At 36.2% G+C, this 20,627-nt stretch overlaps 1 protein-coding gene across 4 annotated transcripts; it reads right to left on the reverse strand.

Annotated features, from left to right (window-relative positions):
• Window positions 1–2,578: 2,578 nt before the first annotated feature.
• On the reverse strand, window positions 2,579–15,675 carry LOC129257611 (fas apoptotic inhibitory molecule 1-like). 4 transcript variants are annotated; one of them, XM_064096643.1, is made up of 6 exons: window positions 15,421–15,675; window positions 13,926–14,060; window positions 12,678–13,005; window positions 11,793–12,015; window positions 11,418–11,467; window positions 2,579–6,617 (listed from the first exon to the last, which is right to left on the reverse strand). In XM_064096643.1, the coding sequence occupies exons 3-6, from the start codon at window positions 12,729–12,731 to the stop codon at window positions 6,468–6,470; spliced, it is 477 nt and encodes a 158-aa protein (XP_063952713.1). In that variant the 5' UTR covers window positions 12,732–13,005; window positions 13,926–14,060; window positions 15,421–15,675; the 3' UTR covers window positions 2,579–6,467. The 4 variants fall into 4 exon arrangements, with proteins under 4 accessions (XP_063952713.1, XP_063952710.1, XP_063952711.1 ...); XM_064096640.1 differs by having other exon boundaries at window positions 12,758–13,005; window positions 15,421–15,488; XM_064096641.1 differs by lacking the exon at window positions 12,678–13,005 and having other exon boundaries at window positions 15,421–15,642.
• Window positions 15,676–20,627: the final 4,952 nt, after the last annotated feature.

A 20,627-nucleotide genomic window follows, 5' to 3' on the forward strand; every position in this document is an offset into this window, starting at 1 on the left:
TTTCCTAACATTTTGTAATAAAAATTGATGAAACTTCTCTTGTAATTTTTTCTAAATGACTTTCTAAATTGATCGTCCGGACACACAACCTGTCCGGACACACAACAACTGGGTATACTAGATATATATCTCTATGAGATATATATATCTCGATCTATGAGTCGAATCAAGTACTAGATTTTTTTTTTTTTTTTTTTGGGGGGGGAGTTACTTATTTTCCTTATGTTTTCAATTCATAAACATGATTTGGTGTGCAAGGCAAGAAAGAGAAAATCTGGGGAGAAAATACATTTTCTATGTCAGAAAGGGTTAACTGCATGCATGTTAATATTTATCATACTTTTTTCTTGATTTATGTTTGATTTTGTCTCTATAATTAATTGTTTTTTCACTCATAATTGTTGGTATATTTGTAATGATTTTGTTGATTCAATAAAACAAATAAAAAGTAATTTGATATCGATGGGGGCCGGGTGGCCATGGGGGAGGGGGCAGCGTTCCCATGAAAAGTTGTCAGCAATCATAGTGCTGACAATTTCTGTGCCTTGATTGATTTTGATTGGCTCAAGCGGCCCTGGAAAGCAAGGGTGTTGGGGTGAGCCAACCTAGCTTTCAAGATTTTTTTGGGGTGCTGCTGCTGCTGCAGCTATATAGGCCAGGAAATGAGGTTTGCTAAAATGTCGAGATTTGACCTTGGCAAATCTCTTTTATTTGGGAGTAATATCATTATTATCATCTTTAATTTTTTTTTTTATTGTCAATTTTTTTCTGACCGAAATCCCTTCATTTAAGAGATTTTCAAATTCTATTGGAATGAAATCCCCTTCATTTCGGGGCATAAACTTTGTTTTTTTTCTTTCGGCTTTTTTGCAAACCATTACCCCCTATATATCACGGCCCTACATTGGCTAAGAAGTGCTTGACTCTGACTGTTACTATGGTAACTGTCGGAGGAAAACAACCGTTTCAGTGCCGACAACCTTCATGAACGGTCGCTTTTTTGTTGCCACTGGGGTTTGATTTTCGTTACATACATGTAGGTGTTGTGATCCATGTCATGGTTTTGTACTTTTTGGCATGGGAGCACCTGAAAAGAATTCGATCACTCAAAAAAAAATTATCAGCCAAATCATATGGTCATTTTTACGTTATTTAGTACACGGTTTTGGAAAAATGTGGGGGGGCTGAAGCCAACCCCCCCCCCCCCCCCGCGGCCCTGATTAATACTCAAAGGTACAGACTAAAAATATATCAAAATCTATCAGCAAGAGCAAAATTTTGCTATAAAAGGGGGCATTCAAAAGAGTTTAAATGAGAGAACAAATAAAGAGAAATTCAATAAGTGTAACCCTATTTTTTCCAAATTTGAAAAGGATATCTGGAAAGATCCTTATAAAAGTGAAAGGAAAAAAATCAATCAGCAGGTCTAAAAGTGGCAAATAGTAGAGTGGAGGGACATTTGACATGATGTTATTAAAGTAGAAAAGCCAGCTTGAGTGGCTTGTTAAATACATGAAATCTCACCAAAAACGATAGCTTGAAGAGTACATAAATGGGACCCTTTTTTGCAATATGAAGGGGCTTTAATTTGTAAAAGAAAGGAGGGGTATATGCATTCTAAGACATTTTTTTATTTAAGAAAAGGTGGACTCTTTTCACCAAAACCATTACCATCATTATCATCATCACCACCATCACCAGCACCATCCCCACCACCACCACCATCACCACTGGTATTTGGGAAGTCAACCACCCCCCCCCCAAAAAAAAAGAAGAAAAAAAGAGGTTTGAAAACTATAAGAAAAATCAAACTAGCATAACACTGAATATAAATGTAAATAAGAAATGGAAATTTAAAGTTCTACTACATTTCACAAAGCAGCTAAATGCACATCCAAGTCAGGTCTGTATGAAAATGAGGGAACCAATGACATCAACCACTCGTTATTTCTTTTGTATTTATTCAATATGAATCGACTCCCAACTCCCTGATGAGCCCCCCCCCCCCCCCCTTTAGTATTAATCATAGTGTGAAGTAAAGTTGGATTTCTCCCTGGAATTCAGTCTATAGAATCAGTTTGTCTACTCATCTGTCTAATGCCAATAACTCATTTTGGTACAACTGGTTTACTATCAATGTGGTCTGTCATTTGGTTTGCACTCAACTAGGACTAATATGCACTTAATCTAATTCTCAATTAGCCTATTGTCTAATTTCCACTTTGTCTCCTAATCTTTTTTTGGACATGTACTTTGCCAATTGAAAATGTTATTCTTGGACATTTCATCTAACTCTAATCATATAGACTAAACAGAGTTAGACCAAGTGGAAACAGTGGATATTACATTAAATGGGTATTACCTGAAAATTAAACATAATAGTAAATGGAATAAATGTTAATAAGACCATATTGTTTGTAGACAAACTAGGTTAAGAACATGTGGAATTAGACCAAATGGAAAGTAGACTAAATGGATATATACCAAGCCAATATACATACATATGTCATGTATTACAATAACCAGATTTACCATTATTATAACTTCAAAATCAATACAACATTAAAGGCACAATAAATACATCATATATCATTTATTCAATGGGTATTCATACAGGTTTTAATATATTCAATACATTTTTACATGATACAGTGTAATAATGTATATAGTACTATTTTATCATGAATACTTTACATATACATGTATGTACCCTGTAACATAAAAGATATAAGCATCTCTACAATTAAATTGTAGGTCTATGTGTAATAACATTACAATTGACTGTACATGATAATGATTATATCTCTTTATATCACAGGGCCCAGAACTCACAGTAAAACTCAAGGTGATTTACAAGGTAGAATGAAAAATAAAATCAACTACAATATTTAAACATCTGAATATGTTTCAACATATTTGGTCACAACTAAAATGACAAAAAAATAATATTCATCAGATCAAATAAAACATTTTGCTTTAATTCATATTTTCACTTTCAAGCCCACCCACCCCCTCCATCAATTAAAAACATAACTTATTAAAATAGTTTGTATGTCTTATTCTATCTACAATTTTCTAAACTGTACATGTATCGGCACATTTAGTGCATGGCAAAGTGGAACCTGAACATGTAGTAGGCAGAATTATAATTTTTCTTGTTGGCAGAGATCAAATTAAAAATTGCGCGACCAATCAGATCATACATTATCATTTTTTTTCTCTATCTTTCTCACGAACATCAAATTATTAGACTGAGTAGTGCAAATTAAAGATCATAATAATTTACAGAGCAGAATTCACTGCAAACAATAAATCAAACACAACAAACATAGATAAAATACTCATCTCTTCATTCAAATAATTCAAAAATACGTTATTCTTAAAAAATAGTACCTTGTCCTTAACTAAAAAAAATTATTGATTTATTTATAAATGACAATATTTTGAAGTTGTATTAAATTGGGCACACCAAAAATTGGCAATGAATCATATTGTAAATTACGTTCCCTGGTGAGTGTTTCATAAAGCTGTTCGTAAGTTAAGAGCGACTTTAAGAACGACTGGTGATCCTTTCTTGTGGAAAATGGTTTATTCAATGGTGATGGTTAAGCACGTAAGAAAGGTTCACCAGTCGTTCTTAAAGTCGCTCTTAACTTACGAACATCTTTATGAAACGGCTCCCTGGTCACTCGCAGCTCTAACTGGCCCACACAAACTGCAGAAAAAAAATATGACTTAGATTTATCCTGAGTATGAATATGGATTCATTAAACTATGTTTACACACGATGCAATAAAATGTCTCCAAAACAATAAAAGACCACTGCAATACATTTGATAAAAACATAAACAAACAGTAATCACAAACATCAAGGGTTTTCTTTTGTGCATCATTCAACAAATCACTTTACAAGCTTTTTTTTTGTCAAAGCCCAAATGACTAATCTGCTTTATATTGCAGAGAACCCAGCATATTGTGATTTTTTTTTAAGCTGGATGGACACATTTATAAATAGAAATGAATGATGGGATCTAATTGGAATATTACAACCTCATTATAAAATAAAAACAAATAAAATTTGCCAACAAGAAGAAAGATTATTATTCTTAATGATCAAGTAAAACTGTACAGGGATCATGGCAAGAACAAATACAATTAAAATGCATTGTCTGGACCTCTGGATATCAAAACAATTCTTTTACTCATTTTAAAGAAAAAAATATCAGTAAATAATAAGCTGGTTCAGAAGATAACATGGGTTTACATTCCAGAGCAATCGACATAAATCAAACTAATGAAAGAAAAACAGAGCACAGGCCTGCTGACTAGGGAAAGGTTATATAAAATGTAATGCAATGTCTTCTTCGAATGAATTAGCACATTGGGTATCATTCTGAATGAAGAAAACTTCAAGATGTTTGGTGATACAGCTCACACAGATTTGAATCAGGCAGTATAACTATATCAAAGTATATCAAACACAACCAAACACATTTTTTCTCAAGGAAAAAAAAGATCAACTAAATGAAATACAAAAATTATCAATTCTCAATGTTCAGTTTTACATTAGAGTGTATTTTATCATATGCAGCATTGATTTAGATTCAATGAACTACATGCACGCGTACACGTAAAAGAAAACATAAATGCACTGCAAATGCATTCTCAGTGAATCAAACAAATTTTTAAAAATATATATCATTATCATCCTGTATCAATTCATAGATTTAAATACGGGTTTCTACCAAAAGGTAAAGTGATTGAAAAATATTTAAAATATTGTTATTCATAAATTTGACATCCACTAACAATAAATGGCAGTGTTTTATATTTTTTTCTTAAAAAACTGATAATTACATGTATATCGTTTACTCACTTTAAACTCATTAATACTTTAATATAAAAAACATCTAAGATTCAAACAAAATAATACTGACATAGATGTATTGTCAGTTTTATGATGCAAACCTTTTTATTTGTGCATGACAGTGAACCAAAAGTGACACAATGTACGATCCCTTTTAGCTATATCCCATGATTTTACAATTGGTACTCTTGTAACATAAATATGTAAGACACTGGGTATTAACAACTGATATCCACAAAAATGAGTGTAATGAAGTAAAGTAAATTCACAATTCCAGCCTACCAAATTTTCATGCAATATCTCTACCTTTGTAAGGTCTATGAAACATTTAAAGCAAAATATGGAAGGTCTTATAAATGTACATTGTATCTCCACTATCACAGATAATCAATAGTCAAGACAATTCACAGCTGTGCTCAAACATTAGCGAAACCACCACAAAATGCACTCCTTCATGCTGAGTGTTGAATGTAGACAACACTATAATGTTCTGCAAGCCCATCAATGAACTTTATTCAATGTAATGTTTTATCATCTGACTCCACAATTATCTAAAACATGATAGAACTTGAACACTTCATTTTCTGGAGAGATTCACTGACGTTTGAGCACTACTATATATATGAAGGTACCCATTTGATATAGGAGTAACATATACAAGTACAACAATGGTAACTTTACCCTCATGGCAATTATCATGGTAACAGGGCACGGTAGCCAAACACAATCAAGGTTTCCATGGTAATTACCACAAAGGCAAATTTACCATAATTCTAGGTCTTTATGAAATTGGCCACCTGATTCTTAACTAAGTGTAGATATAATAAGTACATGTACATATGCATGTACACTTTTGGCAATGTTATAGACATGTATACATGAAGCAATAGTAATGATACAGTACTGTAATGACACAGTAAACAAGTGGTAAACTGATTGTCTTTATCTATACTTCTCGTTTCTCTTTGCCCATTTCCCACATAAAGTGATGAGAAACTACATGTATAAGACTGAAGGATAATTACACCCCCCAAAAAAAACAAAAAAACAACCTGCAATCACTTACAGATCAATTTTACATGCTCATCAAAAATTGAATCGAATATCTTGCAATTGATTGCTTGTCTCCTTCTTGCAACAGAAACTCTAATTGATTTACTATGATCAAATCTCATCAATTTTAATGAAAAAATTGCAGTATATTGCAAACAATTTTTCTTGCAACATGCCCTCAGATAATTGGCCAATGTACTTCTATACCCCCCACCCCCACACTTTTGGGTATAATTATCAAGCTATAATTTGACTTATGTACAGTAACATTGCTAGAATACATTCTGACTGAAAAACAGCATTGTATGTAATACATACACTAATTTACAATTTGAAAGGTTTGGTCACTTGGTTGCTTTTTCTTCTTTTGTTGACAAATGTTGAGCACAAAACAATCTCAAGAATTTCCCTCATGATGCTTGTTTTCCTTTGTTATCCTTGCCAGCAGAATGAACACTCTGTTTCTATGGGATCATTTCCGTACTGCTCACAGTTCATACCTACAAAAGTACTATCCTTTTTTGCATTGATGGATGATCCAATGACATCATTCCATTGTTTGGGGGACTTCCCTATCATCAATGATGAGAGAATGGACGATGCCTTCTCTCCTCTTTCCACTGCTAACTGCTTTGATGCAACAAGCATGTCCGCCTAGCTCAAAATGAGTCTCTGTACCATCATCCACAAATTCACCCTGGGAAGAAAAAAAGTCAGGAAACCATTTTAACACAATGTTAACACTCATGATTGGATAGTATGCATATGAATGTGCATGATGATTAAGCAGAGAAAATGTTTTTAACATTTTGTCAGACATTCTTTTAATTGAAGGTTTAAAAATTCTTTAAGATCTATTAATTAAGTGATTGTGTTGAATAATATACTGTAACTAGAATATATGATTCCAGGGATTCAAATAAAGACAGCTTAATTACCAACATTCTATTTTATAAAGAATTTTACAATTTTCAATAAAATTTCATTATGTCACACTTTTCTTAATTTTTGTTTTACCTTTTTATATCCCCTAAAATACACAAATTTATTTGTCATTATTATAATTCGAAAAATTGAGGTCATCATGTATGTTTCTCAATGAAACAATTCATTTTCAGACTGATGTTTTTCACTTCACTGTTTTAACAAATAGCTAATTATGAAAATGATGACAAACAAATTATATGGGACCCAATATGAATCAAGTAATTTCTTCAATATTCTATACAAAGCCATATTGTGGAGGGAAATACTGGGAAATAAACTGAATTGTTTCAATAGGCATGAAGAGGCAGAAATTTCAAGTAATGATATACTAGTATTTTCAAGGATCATTTTGGACCATGTTTTATAATCATAGTTTTGGATAAATATCAACTCTTTTTCACAAGCATATCATTGGAGATGTATGGCACATAATTGAAATGAACTGAACCAATATTTCCACTGTTATTTTGAAAATGAAATTAGGAGATGAAATCCATCATTTTGTTCCCTGGGGTGAAAAGGAATAACTTATATTCATCCAAAATACACAAGTTCAGTATTCACCTTTCGTGGTTAATGTGGGGCTTATTTTTTTTTATCAGACAGCACCAAATATAGTGAAGCAGGTCTTGGGACGAAGCTCACCAGGTGTTAAAGCTATCAACAATGTAATTTTTTATTTTTATAAACTATCATTATGTGTTGGAGCAAGACAAGGTTTTGTGCTTCTTTTGTTCAAAGTTCAAACGTGATCAACATCAGCATCAACAATCGAAATCACTATTAATAACCACCACTGAACAGGTGTACTAGTATATTATGCTTTAAAAAAAATGTACACATCAAACTGCAATCTTCAATCCTTTCCAGTACTTTGTCCAAATATTGATTTTCTTGCAGGTATTGATTTCAACTCAAAGCCATTCAGCACTGCTCTCTACAGACATAAATTCATAATGCTAAAGCCATTGTTATAATATCAAAGAACGTATAGTAGTTTTGCAGTTCATTACGAATTACATGTATACCTAGCTCGGCCTAAATTAGCCATTAAAAAGCTAATCATCCCTAATAAAGGGTATTACGAGTTTTACTTCATTATATACTAGTATTCCCTACTGATTTACATGCATACAATTTTTTATTCAAGGTTCATCAGCATAAGAGGTTTCTAATTAGGTTAATTAGGCTAACAATAAGAACTCTATGGTTCACATGATATCCCTAGTGATTTTCAATTTTTGTCTCGCCTGCATAGCAGAGCGAGACTATAGGTGCCGTATTTATGATGGCGGCGACGTCGTCAACATTGAAATCTTAACCAAGGTTATGTTTTTTAAATGTCATCACAACTTAGAAAGTATAAGGACCTAGTTCAAGAAACTTGGACATAAGGGTAATTAAGTATTACTGAACATCCTCCCTGTGTTTCAGGTCACATGACCAAGGTCAAAGGTCAATAGGGTCAATGAACTTAGACCATGTTGGGGGAATCAATATCAAAATCTTAACCAAGGTTATGTTTTTGAATTGTCATCATGACTGAAATTTTATGGATCTTGTTCATGAAACTTGGACATAAGAGCAATCAAGTATCCCTAAACATCCTGTGCAAGTTTCAGGTCATATGACCAAGATCAAAGGTCACTTAAGGCCAATGAACATTGGCCGTGTTGGGGGTATTTGTCGAATTGGCATCATAGTTTATGGATCTAATTCATGAAACATAGACACAAGGGTAATCAAGTGTGACTGATTATTTTGCACACGTCTTGTAGGTCACATGATCATGGTCAAAGGTAATTTTAGGTCAATGGACATAGTATTCTATTATCATGTGAAAGTTTCCTTTTGTGAATGATTAATCAATAGCTGTTTTCAAAGTCAGCACTGCTGCTATTAAATGTCACTGCTGCTATAATCGCGCAATGTACATGTAGGCGAGACTGACAACACATACACCTAGTCAATCATCCTGCCCATGAATTTAAGAGGTTTGTGTTTGAGTGATGATATCATATTTGATGTTTTACACTTTTTTTGCATTAACAGTACCAAAGTACCTGAAACTAAGAAACATAGTAGAATTAGTATTTAATGACTTGGTGCAAAGCTAAGTGTTTTTATACCATGTAGTATTTACTATGAATAAGAACCCGATAATTTCACAAAACATTACACATATTAGGCCTACTACAGCTAGGACACCATTTAGAATTGATTCTTTAAAATGAAAGAAAAATCAACCTATTAACAACACTTTGGTTGACCAAAAAAATGCAGGATACTAATTTTTAAAAAGTAGAAATTGCTTCTTTTTCTAAAAACTGGCATCACTGTACAGTGTACCTTTGGTAACTCCAAGAGAAGAGTGAACAAAAAAAAACATATTTCAGAAAAACAAAAGCCCGAAGGTAGACTATATTCTAACTCTCTGACAATATTACTACATGTATACCAAATGACCATGACAGTTTGAAATACATGTGATTTTTTAATGCCTTCCTTAAGGATTACCTCCTGACAACATCAATTAGTCTATTATTAGTCTAGGTACAGCCTTTTTAATATGAACATAAAAAAGTAACACACGAGTGTAGCTCCTACTACTTGCGTACTAATAATATGGTTCATATACATAGCGCATATGTATAATATATTCATATTCTTAACTGCACTTGCAGGGCTCGATTTTAGCGGGAGCCCGGTGGCAAAAGGCTCCCTAAAACCTCTGCGGGCTCCTTAGAAAGTAATTGAAAAAGCCCGGTGGGCTCCCTAAGATTTTCTAGTACCAGCCACCAAAAAAGCAATTTCTTACCAGCACGCTAATCCACGCTTTAAAAGTCTAAATTATGTTTTCAAAATCATAACAAACCTTGAAAATAGCGAAATTAGCGAGTTTCAAATTGCTTAGCTGCGTCTTTTTTCCTGTACCACGTTTTCCACACATAATGGTACGGTACCTATGGAAAAAAAAATCGGGCTACACCGGTGCGAGTACAGGGGTCCATTATCATTAACGCCGTGTGTAATTTCCAATGCACACATTTCCTATAGGGATATCACGATTCTGTGTCATGTAGACTTCGGCTCTGCTTGTCAAAACGGCGCCTATTAACATCCAAAATAACTTACCTCGGTAGTGAATTATTACTGAAAAATAATTTGTTTCATTTTTTCAAAGGAGGGGGTAAACATCAGACAGTAAATCATCAAACAAGGCACATTTTAGGAGGCCGCCGGATTTTACTCACGCACGCACTGACACCTGTGCAACTCAGAGCTTTCTCTGCCTGAGCTCTGGGGGACAATTCGGTCAGTAAAGGCCTCAATGATGGTGATTTTCTGTTTCAGATAGAGTTTACATTTCAGGTTTATTTTTGAAAACTACGGATAAAGATGGATGGTTTCTTCATTGTTATATATATTTAAGTTATTAATGAATACTTTTTCACCGAATTGAGACTCCCCCATAGAAAAATGCAATTTTCGTGGAGATCTGCGTTTTCAAAGAACTGCAGGAAAAGTTAGGGTATTTGTACATGCAACATGTGCCTACATGTGACATACTTAGCCTGTGTGGTTTTGTACTGATATAAACACGATATTATGGAGTAGAAATTAGATGATGAATTAATTTCTTTAACATATACATGTATATCCAAGTCCACCGCACAGTCACACCCACACAAACACACACCAACCCACATCCATGATTCTAAGCATGAAAAAAAATAAAAATTTAGAGTTCTAGATCTATCATAATTTATTATTAGTAGATCAGACTCTCTCCCTATATTTTTATATATATTAATTCATTTTTTAATGTATTTATTTCCTTTATTTAATTTTTTTTGAGGGGGGGGCATTAAAAATGGAAACAAGCATTTACTTTTGTGTTTGTGATATTGTATACTGGTGTCTCATATACCGGTGCCCCAGTGTGTTGGGGTGTCAAAATCTGATTTACCCTGAATAAATACACCTGGTGCTGATGATTATTTTTTTTTGAAGTATCGTAATGGTGTGCTTTATTTAATTTTTTAATAGGTAATGACCAGTACTATGCAAAAAAGTGATAAACTTGGGCTCCTTAAAACCCTTGCGGGCTCCCTATAAAAAAGTGCTTGAGGAGCCCGGCTGGCTCCCTAAGAAAAAAGTAAAGGTCAGGCCCTGACTTGATAGTCCTACTTGATAATTGGTATATTATTACCCCGGATCTAGCTGAGCCACCTTATACACTGTAAGTGCTAAAGCGTTTAAGGAATAAATCCTACAGAGTACCCAGTCATCTCAAATGGGTCTAGTACAGCACAATATGGGTAAATTTCTTGCTGAAGGAAAACACGCCATGGCTGGGATTCGAACCAACATCCCTCTGACTGAAAAAAAATTTGTAACCACGACACCACGACACCACGACACCCCCTACTTTATACATGTAAATCAAGAAGTGTAAACATGTACCGGTAATTCTAAATTTTGAATGAAAATGCCAATTTGTACTTACTGCTGTTTCTAGAACACAACCATCACACCAAACATCCATGGAATCTTTCTCTGCAAGGGAAAAAAACCCAGAGAATTATTGAAAAAAAAATCACACTTTTATTTTTCACTTAAAATTCAAACATTATTACTAAAGATAATGAGAGAGGGATGGTGAAAGAGATGGAGAGTTTTAAATAGAAGACAGATGAACGTAATTAAGACACGACATGCATATTTTACAAACAAGATTGTTGGAATTAAAGAATATAAAGATGCTATAATCTCAGTGGTGTTCACTTTCATTCATACACTTCTATTGAATGGCTAGAATATGAAAAGCCAAACGGGTGGCTCATTTTTATCAATAAGCTAAAGATAAAGATAAGTTACTCACCAAGAACTATCCTATGTCCAACTCCATCTATGGTTGGTGTCCAGACTTTGCAGGTTCTGCTTCTCTGCTCAACAAACTTCTCTAAGCTTTTGCCTCCAACTTCTAACTGGTACTCATATGCAAATCCACTGCATGCATCTATATTAATAACTGCCCTGGTCCCGCTTATGCTGAATACTTCCCTGCCGACAAGCTTGAACATCCAATTCTTCCTGCTTATCTCCTGTACAAAAAATAAAATTTATCAATGTCTATGAAATGTTCTCAATCATTCAGGAAGATACATGTAAGAGCATGAAATGCCTCTGTTGTAAATGTTAAGTGGATGGTTGCTTTTTTTATCTTAGTCTTTATCTTTGTGGTTGCATAAAACTTCTTTGCATTTTTATACTTTACACAGTAACAAAGCAAAAGCGATTTTGTGTCTCGCCCACTTATGAAAATAACCAGAAATATTGTGATTTGCGAGGGCACGCAACAGAATTGTATCAAAACTTCATTGTGAAATGACTGGGATGGAAACACTTGTCATAAGAGCCTTGCACGTAAACTTTAATGTTGACCTGAAAATGACCTTTAACCTCCGACTGCAGCATAACATGCAGGTCCCCCAAGTCCATCTACCATCCAAGTTTGGTTGAAAAGTGACTTGTGGTTGCGGAGTTAGGTGTCATAAGAGTCTTGCATGTAAACTTTAACGTTGACCTAAAAATGACCTTTGACATTATCATGTGACCTCCAACTGCAGCATAACATGCAGGTCCCCCAAGTCCATCTACCATCCAAGTTTGGTTGAAAAGCGACTTACGGTTGCAGAGTTAGGTGTCATAAGAGAGTCTTGCATGTGAACTTTAACATTGACCTGAAAATGACCTTTGACCTTACCATGTGACCTCTGACTGCAGCATAACATGCAGGTCCCTCAAGTCCATCTACCATCCAAGTTTGGTTGAAAGGTGACTTACGGTTGCGGAGTTAGGTGTCATAAGAGAGTCTTGCATGTAAACTTGAAAGTTGACCTGCATGTAAACTTTAACGTTGACCTGAAAATGACCTCCGACTGCAGCATAACATGCAGGTCCCCCAAGTCCATCTCCCATCCAAGTTTGGTTGAAAAGCGACTTAGGGTTGTGGAGTTATGTGTCATTAGGTTTGTGACGGACGGACGACAGACGATGGACGACATTTGGAGCCCTAAGTCTCGCCTTCACCTCTGGTGGGCGAGACAAAAATGAATGCAATACAATGTAAAGGCTGAAATACTAAGGATGACTACAACTGACATTGTAAGACATTCCATGCAGTGCATAACCAGGAGGCCTATGTTTGTAAATTGTTGGCCATATTTTCCTATAACCAAAAATAACCGGGGGCTATCACAGTTTGCAACCCTTATTGCTTTCTTTAGGAATTCGCTGAAGCAGTCAAAAATTATAATTCAAAGGTTTCTATGATGAAAAAACAACAGAATTTGATGTCTAATGCAGGACCATCCTTGACAGTCAACGTGAGAGAGAAAAGCATGAAAGCACAAGCTTCATGGAAAATACTGGGATGCTTCTCTTTCACCCATGTGTGCTTTCCTTCAATCTTTTTTATAACAATGGTTCAACATTAGACATCATATTCCAGTAAAAGACACCTTCGTAGTTCGTATGATATCATTTTTACATAGTAGCTGCTTCAGCAAATTCCTGAACAATCAAGAACTGATGGGATCATGGAAGTACAAATCATAATTCAACCTATTATAACTTTGGTTTAATAGGAAATGTCATCACTGGCCAGCTTATATTGAAAAAACAACTTGCAAAAAATTAGGCTTCTTCATTATTTTGATGAAGCCAAAATAGCAGAAACTCTTGGGTTAGCCAGTGCATAATATGGTGCATAATATGTTGCAGTGCAAAACTTGGAATGGTATATGTGATTGACTGTGTAATCAAAACAAATGAAGCAAGAATGATGAAAGTTGACTAGAAGTTACAATATTAAATGGGATTTATGACTGCATTTAGAATTACACATTATTATCGAATTAAATTTGTATACAGTTTATCAGATGAACATTTTTCTGGGATATAATGCAAGGACCAGCATCAATTTAGAGTGATAATATAAGGACATTATTACCTTGTTATCTACATAAATGACTCTCTTTCCACTTGTAGTCCCATGCTCAAACTGGACCTTGTGTATTCCATCACTAAGGGAAACACTCCACACAGCAACAACATCAGTCATCTTTATCAAGATTTATCTATATTCCTGTAATATAGAATTTTTAAAAAGCATTTTAAGGTAACTGAAAAATTGTATGATTTTTTTTCTGGGGGGGGGGAGGATGCAAATCTACTTAATTTTATGGGGACAATTCATGTTTGTGCAATAAGCAAATTCATGAAGATCTACACAAATCATGTTTTAAGAATATGGAACATTGTGTTTGAATATCGATATGAAATCATGAATGAATTTATGAAGTATTCAGTAATAGTATACAATCCACTAACATAATTAGGCCTAGTCCATTTGTAGAACTAGAAATCTTTTACTTTAATATTACCTCAGGTCCTCAGGTGATGTTTCGTGTGCACTCGCTCCCCTGAACTTTACTACCGATACACTACGCTGTAGTGGTAGTGAAGTGGAGTGTACAGGAAACATCACCTGAAGTATAAAGGGGGGCTCCCATGTCTGCGCATCTAAATTAATTAACTTCAGATTTACATGATTTAACATGAATTTCTTAATATTTCACAATAATTTTCAGTTGATAAATATTCTTGAAGATCAAGTCCACCCTAGAAAATGAATCGATAGAGAAAAATCAAACAAGCATAACGCTGAAAATGTCATCAAAATGACGTCGTGCCTTGATTTTCCTGTGCACAGCGGCATGTAATGAACCCTGGGCCTGGCTTGAGTGATATAGATCTAGACGTCTATTTCTTTCAAATTTTCACAAGATTTTTGGCACACTCACTCATAAGAATATAAGGAACATCAACTGAAAACTTTTGTTTAATAAAAATAAATTCATGTTTAATCTTAAATAAAGTTTAAGGTGCGCAGACATGGGGCTCCCCATCATAGACATAGTCACTCATAGTCATACTCATAGACATATGATATGATATTGATAGAAGTTTTTAGAACATCAATGCACATCGGATCGATACGTGTGACTGTGGCGTCTTTACCAGACTGGAAGAAGAATTACCTTGCAAAATTTACATTTACCCTATGTGCGACGCCTGGAGATTCAGCTCTTGTTATATTCGAATTGGTGTAGATCTAAATCTACTGTAGGCATACTACCGGGTACTACTGGTATTACTATTAGTAATACAAATTTTGATCGCATAAATAAACATGTGTGCATAATTGCATGCGCCGGTACGGGGCTGTATGCTCTCCCGGCGCACCAGGCCAGGGCAGCTCAGATCAGTCATGTCACTTGTCAGTATCAAACACACTCCCGGATCCCACTCCTTCTTCAGTCCTTCTTGAAACTAAATAATAAATGTGCCAATTGCCTTTCCTATCATCAATTATTTGAACATCAAAATAATACCTACGGTACGGTATATCGTAGATTGTACACTGTGAAGTAATCATCACATACCTGATACCGTTAACTCCAAAATTATGACCAAATCGCAGGACCCCCTTTTCTATGCACAGTTCCAATGCAAAGAAATCTCGCATTGATGAGCGCGTTGGGTCGCGTCGGTCGACGGCACGGCGCCTGATCTTTGGGCCGCCAGCCGGGCCGGGAGGCGGGACCGCTACGCATGGGCCCGGCACGGCGCGGCATGCTGCTCAAGCAAGCCAAAAGCCCAAAACCGTGCGTGCCGTCGTCACAGTAAACAAAATGGGGGGGGGGGGGGGCGGGGGGGGACTTACTTTTACAGCACCCGTGCAAGTTGTTCGACAACCCGGATCGATATCCTTTTGAAATGGAAATGTTAAAGCATTAATGTAAAAAAAAATTGCAAGCTCTTTTATTTCCGTATAAAAAATCTGATGGGACAGGGGTGTCAGTCACCCGTGCCGGGAGGGGGGGGGGGGGCACTTGGAGTGGAACATGGGGTTTCGAAAAGCACCCCAAACAAATATTTTCCATTTTCATCGATCTGAAAATTCACCCTGAACAATTGGCCTGTGAAATCCCATCCTTAACAAGTACTAGGCCTATAATTGGAAACAAAACGGGACTGGCTTGACATGTAGTTCCTTAATTAATTTGACCCCAGAACAAGTATACAGCGATAGTTTAGCAGCCCCAGTAATCCTTTGGGCCTATGGTATTTTGATCAGAGAAGCAAACAAACAACTAATTAGTAAGTTTGCAATAAACTTGGCATTTTATTGCCCATGAAGATATGGGATAGATCTGCATGGGATTTCATGAATACTTGCAGGTAAAAAATCAAATAACGTAGGTTACTATTTCGGAATAATCAGCAGACAAGTCTTTTCATGAGCGCTCCGTGCAGGGGACTCCTGCAGGGTGGAGGGTAAATAGAAATTTCATGGCATAAAAAGTACAAGTTTACAATGTATTTTTATAAGCAATTGATATCCATGTATGCAATCTAAACCCGTAATAACGGATGTCAGTCTGCTTTACCAGGCAGTTGTAATATCAGGGCGTTGGATCGGTGTATGGCGGGGGCCGGGGGAGGCAGTGGGAAAAGAGCACATTATTTTTTTTAATGAGGCTCTATCTTCAAAGAAGGAAAAATATCAACAAAAAAAGGAAATATCTACCCCAATCAGCAATTATCTTACATTAACCATTGGCCCGGACCATAGGCGGATGTGGAGCGTTGTGGCCCAGTGGATTAGTCTTCGGACTTTGAAACAGAGGGTCGTGGGTTCGAATCCCAGCCATGGCGTAATTTCCTTCGGCAAGAAATTTATCCACATTGTGCTGCACTCGACCCAGGTGAGGTAAATGGGTACCCGGCAGGATTAATTCCTTGAATGCTTGAGCGCCTAGGCAGCCCAGCTAAAGCCGGGGTAATAATAGCAGGGCCCGCTGGGAGAACAGTTTTCGGAACTGAAGCGGCTACCCTGGGTAAATATACCGCTATTATTATTATTATTATTATCCAGGGGGCCCGAGGGGCCCGTCCCCCCGAAAATACTTTAAGCTCGCGCTTCGCGCTGGCTTTTATTGTTTTCCTTGATGAAAAGGTATTTAGAATGCCTAGATTCTAGGTCGAAATCTGAAACATTCGCGCGCATGTTTATTCAGATACGCAGCTTGTTCTCAATTTAAATCATTATCCAGTTTCAGATAAAAATATTTAAAAATGCGCTCCGAATGTAGGAAGATATCCAATTACCCATCCTTTTCATCATTTACAAAACATGAATAGAGTGTCCCATTTTTAGAGGTAAATCTCGATTTTTTCCGCTCGCGCTTAGCACTTAATTGCATCATTGTTTAGTTATATACTTATCCATTTCGCAAATAGTGCTTAAAATGTAAATTCTTCGGGTAGAAATGTCAAAATTTTCAGCTTGTGCTTCGCACTCGCATTATTTGATTATTGAAATATGTAATGTCTTCATGGCTAACTGCAAGCAGCCGTTAACAGATCCTATTTCGAACAGATCAAAACGTATATTGAAAATGTCTGCTCGTGCTCCGCGCTCGCAATAATCAAATAAGGCTTATGAGATTATTATATATTTATATTGATTTATAAGAATAAAGCTTAGAAGTGAATATAAGGACTACCCCTTCAAAGAAACAAACAAAAATCAACTTTGAGCGGCCGATCGGGGAAAATGTGGCTGAAAAATTCCACCCCCCCTCCCCCCTATTGGCGAAGGCTGGATCGGCCCCTGCATTAACAGATGTTTTTTATAACAAACTAGAAAAGAAAATAGGAATTTCTTTAATGGGGCACTTGATCAGAGGTTAAAAGGGGCGCACCACAGAAGAGGAATTTTACAAATGAAAAGAAAAAGAAGTAGCTAAAGGGCAATAAACACATTTTGAAAGGGATTATTATAAAAGATGAAACTATAGAAAGAAAACGGGTGCTAATCGGGCATGAAACAACAGTTTTAGAATGGCAACTTACCTGATACGAAAATAGCACTTTAAAAAATCCGACAAAACTCGTCAACACAGAGAACAGGTTCTTTTAAGATGAAAGGGGAAATGGACACATTTGTTTGTACAAGATGGCGTAATTCCTTGGGTAAAAATGACAAATTTTAGTGCTTCAAAAAGTGGGGATATTGTATCCCGGTCCTGACCCCTCCCCGGATCACCGCCCTTGGACTCACATCTATATACTGAATAAAAACTACACAAGTAGGCTATAAGCAATTCATTGAAACGAATCAATTAAAAAACGTGTACCGTCCAGGGACCTGGAAAAGATTTTTTCAGTGGGGGTGCTAACATAATATCTCTCCTCATAGTGATGGTGGGGGCACAATTGAGTTTTCCATCGTTCTTTTATATACACGCACATGCAAGGGCACCCCAACCATGCCAACACATATATATATGTGACAAACACTTCTCAGCTTTGAAAGAATACAGATATATAAATAAATAGTGCGAGCGCGAAGCGCGAGCAATTTTTTTTAAAAATTTCATGTATTTTGTCCAGAAATTAGAACATTTTGAGCAATGTTTGTGATCCTGAACAAGAGGTAACAACTAACTACTGCGAGTGCGATCACCGCGAGCAGAAATTTTTAATATACGTTCTGGCCTGATCGAAAAGGGACCTGCAATAAGGACTGTATTTTGTCCAGAAATTAGAACATTTCGAGCAATGTTTGTGATCCTGAACAAGAGGTAACAACTAACTACTGCGAGTGCGATCACCGCGAGCAGAAATTTTTAATATACGTTCTGGCCTGATCGAAAAGGGACCTGCAATAAGGACTGTATTTTGTCCAGAAATTTGAACATTTTGAACAATGTTTGTGATCCTGAACAAGAGGTAACAACTAACTACTGCGAGTGCGATCACCGCGAGCAGAAATTTTTAATATACGTTCTGGCCTGATCGAAAAGGGACCTGCAATAAGGACTGTTTGCAGTTACCCATGAAGACGATACATATTTCAACAATCAAATAATGCAAGCGCGAGCTGAAATTTTTTTACATTCCGACCTAAAAACTGGACATTCTAAGCACTTTTTGTTATCATGAACAGCATATAGGCATATAACTTTACATTTGATGCGAGCGCGAAGCGCGAGCGGAAACAAAATTGAGAATTCAGACCTAAAAACGGGACATTCTAAGTACTTTACTAATCATGAACAGGTATATAACTATACGGACAATTGATGCGAGAGCGAAGCGCAAGCGGAAACAAAATTGAGATTCAGACCTAAAAACGGGTCACTCTATTCATGTTTTGTAAATCAGGAAATGGATTGGTAACTTGGGTATCTTTCTACATTAATAATTTGAGCGCGAAGCGCAAGGAATTTTTTTTTATATTCTGATCTGAAACTTTATAATTTAAGCACGTTTAAAAAAATGCGTATGTGAATTAACATGTCTGCGCGTATTGAGATTTATACCTAGAATCTGCATGGGCATTCTAAATAGGCCTACTTTAGTTTTGTTATGAAAATCAATAATGCGAGCGCGAAGCGCGAGCTGAAAATATATGATATTCTGATCTGACAAAGGGTGAATTTAAGCACTATTTCAAGCACTGTGTAGGAAAATTCTGAACTTCGGGGGGGGGGGGTCCTATAAAGCGTCGTTCATTTTCATTATTCTATCATTTATCACACCAGATTTCCAGGGGGCACTGACTATGGAAAACAACACACGCATTACCACCAAGGAAAATTTTGGGGTGCCCAGCACCCCGCTTCCCAGGGCCATGGTACCGTCATCAATAATTACAGACCACCAAACAACATGATTTCAGGCATGTTGTGCTCGCATTGCCTGTTTAATGTGATTGCTAAGAAAGCATGAATGCTTGTAAGCAAGCAACCAGAGGACCGACGGCTTAATATCCTCTCCGAATGTCCTGGTAATGAGGATCAATGCCTTACCAAAGGGTACTAGCGCACCAAGTGGGAATCGAACCTGGGTCACCGGAATACGAAACCCCGCTCTACCGACTGAGCTATCTTATCCTCTTCGTGAATCCTTAATTAATCTTTTTCAGATTAATAGAACAAAATAATTTCATACTCATTTTAGGTCAGTATAAACATATCAGCACTTCAGATTACACTTCGCGCTCGCATTATTTATTTAGGCCTCATAAGATACCCAATTTCGTAAAAAAATAAAAATAAAAATCATAGGCGGATCAGGGGAGGGGGTCGCCCCCCTCCCCATTACAGTGCAAAAATGATAAAACGTGGGGAAAGAATAGAAGAACAGTAGAAAGGGGAAGAGTAAAGGACAAAAATTTCAGTCTTCAGTTAGGACTACCCCTCATATACCAACAACAACAATAATCAGCTTGTAGTGGCCGATCGGGAAAAATGTGGGTGAAAATATCCCCCCCCCCCCTGGTGAAGGCTCGATCCACTCTTGAAAAAGTACTTAAAATTTAGTATAGCCCCCCCCCCCAAAAAAAAAAAAAAAAAAACTATAGCTCTTCTTGCAGCTGAGCAGGGATATTTGTGGATAAAAAAGGGGGCGCGATATGGCGTATCGGGCAAAATTTATAAAAAGTTAAAAGCGAGCAAAACAAGAGAGCAAAAATTTTGACATTTTTATTAAATAAATCCACTTTTGTCAAAGATTTTTACATAATATTTAGGAAAATATCATATTTCACCCATCTCTTCTTCCTTTTCTTTTTCTATTT

The sequence above is a fragment of the Lytechinus pictus genome, chromosome 3 (genome assembly GCF_037042905.1).
Source record: "Lytechinus pictus isolate F3 Inbred chromosome 3, Lp3.0, whole genome shotgun sequence".
Taxonomy (NCBI): domain Eukaryota; kingdom Metazoa; phylum Echinodermata; class Echinoidea; order Temnopleuroida; family Toxopneustidae; genus Lytechinus; species Lytechinus pictus.